This window comes from Sciurus carolinensis, chromosome 10 (genome assembly GCF_902686445.1).
Source record: "Sciurus carolinensis chromosome 10, mSciCar1.2, whole genome shotgun sequence".
Lineage (NCBI taxonomy): Eukaryota > Metazoa > Chordata > Mammalia > Rodentia > Sciuridae > Sciurus > Sciurus carolinensis.
The window spans coordinates 80,069,818-80,083,022 of NC_062222.1; the positions used below are offsets into that span (position 1 = coordinate 80,069,818).

Genomic DNA, 13,205 nt, shown 5'->3' on the forward strand with positions numbered 1-13,205 from the left:
AACTTGGGAGACTGAGTCAGAAGGAGTTTGTAAGTTTGAGGCCAGCTTTGGCAAATTAGTGAGACTGCCTCCCCCCCCCAAAAAATTATCTGGTCCAAAATGTTAGTACCCCAGTGGTGGAGAAACCCCAGATTAGAGTGTTACTCTCTGCCTCTTTGCATTTATTTTCTGCTGTGTCTAAAATTTCTTCTGTTTTTTTCCACTTGCTATTATGGGTAAAAAAGGAAACATTTGGATCTTTCAACTGTGTTTCCAGACTCTAGTACCTTCTTGATAGGTAATACAGCGCAAAATGAAAAGTGATCTTGCAGTAAGATTAATTTCATATTGTATCATACTTTCAGGTGATCCAGCCATACTTCCCATTTCAGTCTTTTGGATGGGACAATGGGAAAAATTAATAAATAGTGTGAAAGAATTACTTGGATACTGAAATATCCAAATGTTTCAAGGTATAGAAAAAAACAACATCATTAAGATCCCATAAATCAAATTTATAAAAGAGTTCACAACCCATATGATAGTCACAAAACAGAAAGAGTTTAGCTTATTGAAGAAACTACATTTTCTCTTTCTTTTTGAGAAGATCTCTAGGAAAGAATTATGTCATAAATTATTAATCTTTAAAATAGAATTAATCATAAAAAGAACTGACCCAGGATGCAGAATGGATGTTGTCTGGTCAGATGAAATTGGGCACATTCAGGGTGGTATGATCATAGACTGGATGTTGTATGATAAAGGCTTTTGCAGTTATAAAGATTTGATAAAGGCTGAATTAATTTACATATTTCCTCAGACTTTTAGTTTGCTAATTATGCAGTATAAATTCTCAAGAGTTTTAAGTTTTTAATAGTTTGTTATAGAGTCCTTTTCTCATTCACTGGAACATAATTGGTAATGTCTAGTTAAAGTATAGAGTACGTAAGAAGTTTTCAAATAAAAAGGTTTCATATTTTATACTATTATCATAAAATTATGTGACTCAGGTTTTAGACAAATGGTCACTTCAAGTGGGTACTTTAGAAGGTATTACATCCGTTGTCGTTTTTAAAAAAATTCTTGAAATCTCTTCTGCAGTTGTTTTTAGTGAGTGCCAGTGGCACAATGAAAATTCACCATGTGTTGTAGAACTCTGTTTTGATTTTTCAAAAATTTGCTAAAAGATACTTTGAGCAAAATCTCTTTAGATTGACTGATAAAGACTATCTTTCGTCTGTTTACTGCTGTTTTTAAATAAAAACAAAAGACAAGTTAAAAGATGTTTGTGCAATGGCAGCATTGTTCGAAACCCTCTCATAAAATTATCATTTTATTAGTGTATGAATTTGTAGATTTTTATTTAAAGATCTGATGCACATCTATGCTTATGAATTTATAGCAAAAGTGACATTTTAAATCAGAGGAAAGGGTATTAGATAATTGTCCATTTGGGAAACAAAAATATTGACTCTTAAACTGTGTTTTCATTAGAATGTAGTGCTAGCATCTTGTGAAAAAAACATAAAATAATAGTGGTTTAAGCAAGATAGATGTTTATTTCTCATGGAAAAGTCTAAATTATATAGTTAAACAGGAGCCAGTCTCCTCTTGTTTTTGTTCTTCTATCCCTAGGGCACTTTCTTGCCTGTGTAGTCTAATGGCTTGTATTCGGGCCAGTGGAAAGTGGGTAGGTGAGGAGAAGACATGTCCTTTCCTCTTAATGCTACCATACAGAATTTTGTCTCATCTGTTCAAAAGCTCCAAAAAAGTTGGAAAATAGTTTTTATTTAGGATAACTCTAAATAGCTCAGTGCCAAGCTAAATGTTCTATTATCGTGGAATAAGTAGAAAACAGAAATGTAGGGAGGGACAACTAGTAATGTCACCTTTGCCATATGTAACAAACCTTAAATGGACTAAAGAAAAATACATGAATGAAAAGCTCTAAGTATTAATAGATAAAGGAGGATGTGTTTATGATTCGTAGTTTACAGAAGTCTTTCCTGAAAAATAGAAAGCACAAGCTATAAAGGGAAACATTTGATGTCATTTTAGTACATAGGGATTAAAAATGACTATAGTTGGGCATGGTGATAGCACGCCTGTAGTCCCAGCCAGGAGGCCAAGGCAGGAGGATAAAGAATTTGAGGCCAGCCTGAGCAACATAGTGAGACCCTGTTGAAGGAGAGAGGGAGGAAGGAAGAAAGAAATGACTGTATAACAAAGAGATGATACCAGAAAAGTAAACATAACATGTACAAATGAAAAAGGTTAATGTCCAGGCTATATAAAGACCGCCTTTAAATTTGGTAGAAGACAAATACTCCAGTAAAAAAAAAAAAAAAAAAAAAAAATAGGCAGAGCATATCAACAGACAATCCACAAAAGAAATCCTCATGGTTCATAAACATTAATGTATATTCCCTCTCATAATTTGAAAAACACAAATTAAAATGGCATGTTTTATAAAGGCTGTCATACATGTAACCAGTTTTGGCCAGTTTATGGGGTACAAGGGTGCTGTTATGCACTGTTGGTGGAAATGTACTGCCTTTTTGGAGCAGTTTGATGGCATCACAATTAATGATCCAATACCCTCTGAATCAAGAGTTTCATTTTTAGGAATCTTGTAAAGAATAATCAAAATGTAGGCTAAGTGTTATGTGGACAAGCATGTTTATTATATCATTGTAGCTAAAGATTGTAAATTTTTAAAATTTAGCATATATCTATACCATGTTAATATTTTGTAGCTATTAAGAAGAATGAAGTAGTTTTATTCAGATGGACATAAAATAATCCTCAGGATAAATTGTTTAAGTGAATAAGTTGCAGAACAGCATATATGGAAGGAATCTATTGTATAAGGAGTATAATGCAAATTTGTGTGTATCTTTCACACTTCTTTCTCTCCCTGTATTGTTAATTTTATAGGGAAAAGAGAAAGCCTTGAAGGGCGGCTAGCTACCATTCTATTTACGGTGCTAAATTTGGAGAGGGAAATTGTCAAGATGGGGGTTTACCCCATATTTCTCAGTGTTTGAATATTTTTTTTTACAGTGAAACTAAATTTAGGTATTATATAATGAAAAGGTTGTCTCTATAGTAAAAAGTAATCTAATCATTTGGCTTTCGTATGTTTTGTTAGGATTGGTCCAAAGGAAGATTTTTTCCACTGTTTGAAATGTAACTTATGCCTAGCTATGAATCTTCAAGGAAAACATAAGGTATATAATTCAGTTTGCATAATTTTTAAAGTATTACAATGTTTTAAAAAAAAACAGCTGAAATTCTAATGTTTTAGAAGTATGCTAATTTTCAGATATTAGCAAGTACAACTCTATATCTTACTTTTTTAAAAAGTAGTATTAAGTAGATATTCTAAAATATCTGCCCAGAACATCTGATCTACAGTTTCTTTTCTGTAGTGTAAGAATGCTGAGATCAGTTATTAGCATAATGTTGATAAGTTCTAAGTTGGTTTATAGATTCTGATCATTGATGTTGCTTCTGTAATTAACAGGAGAAATACGGAGCAGTGTAACCTATTCACAGAGCACTCTGAAAATTTAGGAAGTATTTTATTTATTTTCATAATTAAGACATATTTTAAATCTGGATATAGCATTTTATTATAATCCCAGGCTCTCCCTTATTATTTAAAAACTGCCTAATAAAGGTTTCAATTTATAGTACTGATTCTACCTACTATATGAATTTAGAGAATGGGGAATTGGTGCAGAGTGAAGTATAAATGATATTTTATAGGTATAAGAAATTCCAGATAAGGGAGAATAGATGAGTAGCAACATGATGTGTGTTAGAGATTGGAAAGAAAGTATTTGAAATAATTTACTTAGCATTCAGCTAGGTTCAGTAGAAGACAAGGATAAGAGGTTGTTATAGAAATATAATATTAGATAGTACCTGGCCTAAATAATGAAGTGGTGAATGAAATTAAGATGAATAATGAACATATAGGAGATGGTAACAGAGAATTAGAAAAAAAGAATTGGGCTTTTAAAAAAGACTTCCAAGATTTTCAGTCCTGGTTTAAGGTACTTGATTAGTAGATAGTGAATTTGTTAGAGATTAAAGATTAAGCTTGGCTTTATAAACTTAATTTTGGGTGAAAGCAAGATAAGCTAGTGGGGAGAGCTTGGAGTCAATAGCCTCTTACAGATTGTGTTCCTGTTCTGTATAGGTTGCATACTGTTTTGTATTCCAAAGCATGTATAGTTTGTGTATGTGCACACAACCAACTCATTGCATGCTCACTGCATCTTTTACATTTTATCAACTCAAAGATGCCATGGTTGTCAGATACATTATGATTGCAGAGATGTTAAAATGTGTGTGTTGGCGTGCACTTTAGAACAAAATGAAATAAGTATTAGTTTTATTTTATAAATAAGGAAAATAAAGAAGTGATGACTTGTCCAGAATTTTAGGGGCTCATAAATGTTAGAGCAGGGATTACAGTACAGATTTTAAAATTTATTATTTGAGTACTTTTCTCTGCATTATACTCTGCTGTCTTTAATAAGCTATACATATTTTCTTTTGTGATCTTTTCATTCTCTTTTTTGTCAGTTATCTTCTATTGCCTATATGTTACTAAGTTCTCTTCAGGTGCTTCCATTAAAAGCAAGGAATGCTATGATGCTTTCCCTTTTCTCTCTTTATGTAGTCAGACATTAAGCCATACCAAGATAAAAACTCAAGCTCTGATGCCAGTCTCCTGGGACTCAAATTTAATTCTATCAGCATGTTTAACTTTGCCAGTTACTTAGCTTCTCTAGGCCTCTAATATCTAATCTATAAAATGAAGTTATAAGTTTTTCCTTTATCAGCTAGGGTTGAGAGTTACTTGAGCTTATGTAAGGTACTGTACTTAACAAATAGCATATAGTAAATCTCAGTATGAACTATTATTTTTTTATTAATATTATTATTTATTGGGTTAGCCTACTAATCTAGAGCAGTTACTTTGTAGTAAAACACACACAAGATAGAAAGTTTTAAACCTTACCATCTTTGAATCTTAGGTAGGTAAGTATCTTGATTCCCTGATTCAATTTCTTTATCCTTTTAATGAAGGTAATAATTCAGGTTTATAGAGCATTTTCCTTGTTTGAGATATTGTGTCCACCCTGACAGAGTTTTGTTTTGGTGGTGCTGGGGATTGAACCCAGGGCTTTGTGCATGCAAGGCAAGCACTCTACCAACTGAGCTATATCTCAGCCTTAGGCATGTATAAGAAATGTGTATTAGGGTTACCTATTGTTTTTAATAAGTTGTTTTTATCATTTTTATTATTAATACTATTGTTGTATCTGACACTTTTTATCTATTTAAGCTTTTGTTAATGTTTCTCTTTTAAAACAGTGTATTGAAAATGTTTCCCGGCAGAATTGTCCAATATGTTTGGAGGTAAGCTTAAAACATTTTTCTCTTTGGAAATCGCCCTTCTTGAATTTAGAATACTGGAATGTTTGTAGTATCATCAAAAAGCACTAAAACATTTTTTTTCTATGTAGGACATTCACACATCCCGTGTTGTTGCTCATGTCTTGCCATGCGGACATCTTTTACATAGGTAAAATAACTTGTCCCTCAAAGATGTTTGAAAATAGTGGAGGGAGTTTTAGTTTTTACATTTTAAAATAATGTTATTTTTTTTTTCAGAACATGTTATGAAGAAATGCTGAAAGAGTAAGTGTTCAGAATTTTAAATAATTGTGAGATGTCTTTTCTGTGCGTACTTTTGGGGGTAGAGAGGTAGGCAGACATGACTGCTACTTACATTGTATTAGCATGACAGATACTTAAATCAGCATGAATAGGGTAGATGAATAGTGTTTAATCGGGTAAGTCATCTTGGAAGAGACAGAGCTACGCATTTGTCCCCATGTCTCTATTATGTTTCATCTCCTTCCATGACAAGTATCTCTTGTTATCTAGGTATACTTACCAGAAACACAGTCTAATGGTGTTTGAAAGACTGAGGAATGTTTTCATAATTTTTGTTTGGTTGTTATGGTGGTCCAGGAGTGAACTGCAAAGAAAATTGATAAAGAGATTATCTAAAACTGGAACTAAATGAGATGAGAAATAGATAGGAAAGGGGAGACTATATAATGAATTGATGACCGAAACTTGTGATTTAATAGCCAAACAGAGGAAAACATTCTCAAATTTTTAGAAAGGAAATATGATCTGAATATTTTTTAGGGAATACAGTTTCTTCTTTGCATGAATGTATTAAGAACTTGAAGTTGGTGTTTTTAATATATTCTGGTGTTTTTAATATATTCTACAAAGATTATGGATTAATTCCTCTCCATTTTAATGAACTGAGAAAAAAGACTCAGGGTTTAAAAATACTGTAAGATACAGGATTTAATTTAAAACTTTTATAATGTAAAGGTTCCAAGATTTTCTTGAAATACAGAATATGCCCTATCTTGGGTGGCTTATGTTCCAGTTAGCTTGCACCTTCTTATATGCTCAAGTTGATATACTCTCCATTAAATATTTGGAAAATAACTTTTCTGACTCTTTCAGAGGCTACAGATGTCCATTATGTATGCACTCTGCTTTAGATATGACTCGGTACTGGAGACAGCTGGATGATGAGGTAGCACAGACTCCTATGCCATCAGAATATCAGAACATGACTGTGGATGTGAGTAGAATCAATTCATAAAACTTTTCAGGTTTCTTCTTGATACTCTTAAAATTTTTGTCCAGTTACTTATGTTTGTCTAAAAATCCTGCTTTGATATAAATGCCATTGTGATGATTAATGGGAAGGACAAAAATGATTTTTAAATTTTAGTTATGCTCAGACCAGAGGAAAAATGTCCTAAGAATACCTTTGTGTGGTTTTTCCCAACACTAGATGGCAGGCAAAAACTTTATTTCAAATTATTTGCACACTACCTGCCAGTCAGTAATGAAACTGGGTAGAGGTGGATCACTGATGTTTTATTTTAATTTTTATTTCTATTTATTTCTAATTTTTATTGCAGGAGAACATGTTCTCTGATTTTTAAGTTTTGGTTTTTAATGTTTATTACCCTTTTTTTTCTATCTTAGGCTTACTTTTTTTGGCCTATGCCCTAAAGTATAAGAAGTATTTCTGTGCCTTTTGCTTTACAGAAAATGATCATCTTTTTTTTCACTAATTGAGATTTGCTGCTCTACTAGTCTGTTTTCAGCATAGTATTGAGTTATAGATCGGAAGGGGAAAGCCTGATGACTTTCTGGTACTTTAATAATTTTGGGACATATAAAGTTGCTGAATATCTTCAAATACTTCCTCACACAAGGATAAAAACCAATTTTAAAAATTTTATTCACTCTGGAAAGTTTTTTTAAATTCATGTGGGTAATTGAATTAAGAACAATGAAAGATGATTACTTTTATATGTGATAATCATTATGTTTTACTAGAGGCTGAAGCATGCTGTGTTTCATGTAGATAATTTTTTGAAATAATAGCTTTGTTAGGTTATAATTCATCTATGCAGCTCATTTCCTTTGGGAGTATATTCATGGAATTGTACAAACATCACTATAATTTTAGAACACTTTCATTACCCCCAAAGAAATCCTGTATCCATTAGCGGTCAGTAGGCCCCTCAGGCCTAGACAAACACTAATCTTTCTGCTTTTAGATAGTATTTTTAAAAGAATAAGAATAGTTTTCCAAATTATAATATAAAGCAAATTTGGAAATTTTCTAATGATAGTATGACTGAAGTGAATGCTTTTAATACATAGTGGTGATATTGATCTATTTTCAGGTTAATACATCATTTTTTAGGAGCTCACTTAGCACCAAAAGAGATTAATTCCTAAAGGGAATTTTACTGTCACTTTGAGAATGAGACAAGGGCCTCCTCTTACTCAATTTTAGACATCTTTCTTTTTTTAACTACCATGTTTCTAAGGCATAGGGGGCTAAGAACTTGGCATATTAAATATAAAAAATAAGCAAAAATATTACACATGTATAAAAATTTGTTTTATTAGCTAAAAGATAGAAATTTCAGAGTGTCAATAAGAAAGAATGAAAAAATCATTTATGGTATATTGAATTGTAAGTGTTAGTTGATCTGGTTATGCCTCGGTTAATTTTCTTGCTTGTATTAGTTAAACTATTTGGGAACCATCTTAAAATAAGCCCTTCGTGCTCAAATTTTTCTTTTTCTTTTTTCTTTCTAATATTAGGGATTATACCTCAGAACTACTTCCCTAGGTCTTTTTATTTTTTTATTTTGACACAAGGTCTTGATAGGTTGCTGAGGTTTACCTAGAGCTTGTGATTCTTCTGCCTCAACCTCCAGTGTAGGTGGGAATATAGGCATGTGCCACTATGATTGGTATTGCATTTTCATTTTCTAAGTTAGAAGTTTTTAATACTCCCTTAGAATTTTCAGTGAAAAAAGGGATTTCTACTTGTGAGTGTCTTTGCATCTTTAATATGCTTGTCAAGAGATTATTATGAGCAGAGAAGCCACTTATATAAATAACATTGAAAATACTTATCTTGAATTCATCTTCACTTTTCAGATTCTCTGCAATGACTGTAATGGGCGATCTACAGTCCAGTTCCATATTTTAGGCATGAAATGTAAGATCTGTGAATCCTACAATACTGCTCAAGCTGGAGGACGTAGAATTTCACTAGATCAGCAATAACCAGTCTCTACTTCACTGGAAAACTCAGCTTTTGTGATAGAAAAAAACTCTGTGGCTGTTGTCATAATGTGTCATAATCTATGCATTGGAATTGATGTGTTTTGTACTAGTGTCACAGCATAAAATCATATTACAAATACTTATGGATTCAGGGTCTCTTTATAGAATTAGCTCTTTATTGGATGAGAACCTCTTTGCTTGTGTTTTGATTGGAAATTCCTTTAGTGTCAGTTGTTTGGAAGCCAATGATGTTTGCCATTGATATACACATTCATAGAACTATGTTATATTTTCATGGAACTAAGCGACACTATGTGCACAGAATTGATAGAACTGCACTTAATTCTCAGTAGTGTTCTTGACTTTAAGGGCTGTGCTATAATGAGAATAAGTTCTACCTAATTGTTAAAACCTAAATTATCTATGCTTTCAATTTTTCTGGCAGTCCTTAGGATCCTATAAGTGAATTTTGATGTAATAAATGCTAATAAAATTATATCAAAAAATTTTTATAGAAGTTTTTTCTCAAGGTTGTTTATTTTTAACTCAATTACGACAACATAATCAGTTTTATAAGGTAAAAGAAATCCTCCTTTCTTTTGAGGTATTCTTTTGTAAGAATAGTTAGAAAAATGTTATGTAAAATAATGTGAGTTTTTCAAAACCTTGATTAAATAGCAGTATTGAAAATAATTTCTTAGGTGGCCCAAAATTATTTTTTCAAAGAATAATTCATAATTCAGCAGCTATTTATTGGGTAACTGTTATGTACCAGAAATGGTTCTGAATGCTGCAGAGACAGCAGTGAATAATAAAGACAGAAGTCCCTCCCCTCATGGTTGTACATTCTAGTGTTTGTCATATTTGATTAGCACATTCCTTGTTTTTGTTTTTTATGCAAGTCTTAGATGTCCTTGTTGTAAATGAATGGTTTATTTCTCCCCTAAATTCTTGTAAGTGGTATATAAATGAATGGAATGGTCATTGGATATGCCTGGCAAGATTGGTTTTTGTAATATTTTTGGGGGCTTGTATAATGGAATTAAATGTACTTCTTGATTCAGGAACAAAATTAACAAACATTCTTGATGATCTAGTTGACTTCTGCAGTAATATCTCAGTTCTCAGTACACAGCATTAGGAAGTAAAATGTATACTCAATGATGAGTACTTATGTACCAGTTGTATTTCCAATTTTATGCTAGTTGAATCTCCTATGAATAAGGAAGATAGTCTTCTAATTAGAAATCCTAACAGTTCAGGTACATTTATTTTTTATGGTTGAAATCTCTAACTGGATAAAGGTAGTGGTATTGGGGCTCAGATTTTTATGCTATCTTACTGTTTTAGTCAGCTTTCTGTTGCTGTGACAAAATACAGGAGATAATAAACTTTAAAAGGAGAAAAGTTTTATTTCAGCTTACAGTTTCAGAGATCAGTTCAAGGTCACTTGGCTCAGTTGTTTTTGGGCCTGTATCAATGCAGAACATTATGGTTGGGAGTGCATGGTGAAGGAAAGCCATTCACTTCGTGATAGCTGAGAAGCAGGAGAGATGAAGGAGCCAGTGTTCGGATAGCTCCTTCACCGGCATGCCCCCAGTGATCTAACTTCCTTCAACTAGGACCCACCTCTTAAAGGTGCCACCATCTCTCAGTATCACTATAGGCCAGGGAACAATCCATTAACACACAGACTTTTGTTGTTTTGGATCCAAACTTTTCTATCTTCTGTGTTATATTCTTGTGTTCTCTCCCTTCATGGGTTTCCTTGGCCTGAACAGATCAGCAGTGTTGCCTTGATTTGGAGAAGGTGTACACGTTGCCAGGTATTACTAGTCAGTGTACAGGGTATGGAAAGATTCTCATCTGCTTAACTAATTTAAATGAAGCTATTGCTTTTACTCAGGCTCATTGGATATTCAGATAGGAGTGAAGTAGTTATTGTCTTCATATTATAGATGAGGAAACTGAGATTTAGAAGTTAACATACTGAAGTAAATAACAGTTGCTAAATGTCGGAATGGGAATCAGATCCGGGTCTGTGATTCCAAACTCCCTATACCATTTGGTAAAATGCCCCTTATCAGTAGCTAATTGTCTGGTTTTTTAAAATATTTTTTTGTTGCAGGTGGACATAATACCTTTATATTATTTATATTTTTATGTGATACTTAGGATCAAATCCAGGATCTCACATGTTCTAGGCAAGTGCTCTACCACTGAGCTACAATCCCAGCCTTAATCATCTATTTTTGAAGAGCTCATGATTTGATTGATTGACCTGTTTTTAGATGACTATAGTTGTTAGAAATATCTGATTTCAAAATCTGATTTTATCTGCAATTCAGTATTCAAATTTGTATAAGATAATGCCAAGTAATATGCAATCACTTATTAATAGTATCCAGTTATGTACTTGGAACAGTTTTCAATTGTCCTCAGAGTGTCTATGCTGTAGCACTCATTTTCTTTAAGGATTTGTCCATGATATGTCAACCTAGTGCTTAAAATGCTTCAGCAATTCTCATTCACAATCACATTTCACATCTCATTCACAATCCCTTAGCATATAATAGTACATAATGATATGTAATCTTATACTTAATTTTATTTTGCTTTTTTGATTTCAAAAATATTTTTGTTGTAGGAAAGAAGTAAGCAAAGGTAAAAAACCTCACTTTCAGTATAAATACTTTCAGTATTTTAACAGAAACTTCCCTCTTTTATTGTACATGGAGACTTTAAAAACTTTCAGGAATGTTAACACTTGGCTTGATCTTTAGAATAGTAAAATAATAGTTTGTTCCTGAAATGGTTTGGTAGAATTGTGTGTCCCTAAAATAAGTCAGGTTGCCCTGCCACAAAATTTGTATCTCTGGTTTACTTATTTTAAGAATCAGTAGCTCAATGTTTATGAATTTCTTGGTGCATAGCTACTTATCAACTTCTTTTATCATTAAATATGTATCAAGATACTCATTTTTAATCTTTAGTTTCTAGTGTTGTCTTAACTAGTAAATAGAGATTTGTACATTATAATATATTTAAAAATCAAGCTCAGTTTTTATTTCTTAAAACCTATTTTCATGTTGCATATGTGTTTAATTTTCCTTTCTTTAAATTTTGGTCATGAATTAAAATGAATTTATTAGTATTTAGGAGCCAACTTATAAGTACCTGACCCTTAAAAGGGATCTAGTAGTTGAATAGATTGATTTGAAATGAAATTGTTTGATATGATAGATGTTCAAAACAATGACACTTTGTAAAATTTTTAGTTGACAAATATTTGTATACATTATGTACTGGAGTATGGTGTGATATTTTGATATATCTTTACATTGTCGAATGATTAAGTCAGGCTAGTTAATAAGTCTACCTCTCATACCATTTTTGTGTGATGGAGGCACTTAAAATCAGTAATTTTGAAATATGCAGTGCATTATTTATTGTAGTTACCATTCTGTGCAAGAGCATCATTAAAGCTTATTCCTCTTGTCTAACTGAAATTTTGAATTGATCTATATCTTGTTTTTACCTAGCCATCACCCTCCCTCAGCCTCTGGTAACCACCATTCTTCTCTACTTCCATGAGTTCAGTTTTTTTTGGATTGCACGTGTAAGTGAGATTATGAAGTGCTTGGATTATTTTGCTTAGTATAGTACCCTGCAGAAGGATCATCTGTGTCGACACAAATAATAGAATTTCTTTTTTTTTTTAACAGCTGAATACTATTCTATTGTGTGTGTGTGTATGTATTTTCTTTACCCCTTCATCCAATGATGGATACTTAGGTTGATTCCGTATCTATTGTGAATAATGCTGCAGTGAACATAGAAGTGCAGGTCTCTTTAACATTCCGATTAAAAGTCTTTCAGATACATACCCAGAAGTGAGATTGTAATTCACATGGAAATTCTGTTTTTTGTTTTCTGAGGAACTTTCATAGTGTTTCCCATATGGCTTTATTAATTTACATTCCCACCAAGTGTGCAAGGGATCCCTTTTCTCCACATTCTTGCCAACACTTATCTTTCACCTTTTCATAATAGCCATTCTAACAAGTGTGAGATGTCTCTTATGGTTTTCATTTGCATTTTCCTGATGAACATAATTTTTTCGTATGTTTACTGGCCATCTGTATATCTTCTCAGTAATGTGTGTTTAGGTCTTTATGCATTTTACAGTTGGCTTCTTTATTTTCTTGCTGTTGAGTTTCTTATCTGTTCTGAATATTAGCCCCTTATGAGATTAATGGTTTGTAATTTCTTCCAATTTGTTGGTTGTTTCATTGCTCTATTAATTGTTTTGTTTTGCAGAAACTTTAGTTTGATGGAATTCCATGTATTTTTGCTTTGGTTGTTTGTGCTTTTAAGATTCTATCCAGGAAATCTTTGCTCAGAGAAATAAGTAACATTTTGCCATTTCCCTCTAGTAGTTTCGTTGTTTTAAATCTTATGTTTATGTTTTCAGTCTATTTTGAGTTGATTGTTGAATGTGGTGTGATATAAGG

General features: G+C 32.4%; 1 protein-coding gene across 1 annotated transcript in view; it reads left to right on the plus strand.

Annotated features, from left to right (window-relative positions):
• The window catches only part of Rchy1 (ring finger and CHY zinc finger domain containing 1), a 19,329-nt gene extending 7,135 nt beyond the window's left edge, over positions 1-12,194 (plus strand). Inside the window, exons 4-9 of the mRNA XM_047566375.1 lie at positions 3,131-3,209; positions 5,371-5,415; positions 5,523-5,581; positions 5,671-5,697; positions 6,550-6,670; positions 8,563-12,194. Coding sequence (XP_047422331.1) covers positions 3,131-3,209; positions 5,371-5,415; positions 5,523-5,581; positions 5,671-5,697; positions 6,550-6,670; positions 8,563-8,691 — 460 coding nt within the window. The 3' untranslated portion in view covers positions 8,692-12,194. The remainder of the gene's footprint in view (positions 1-3,130; positions 3,210-5,370; positions 5,416-5,522; positions 5,582-5,670; positions 5,698-6,549; positions 6,671-8,562) is intronic.
• The last annotated feature ends 1,011 nt before the right edge of the window (positions 12,195-13,205 follow it).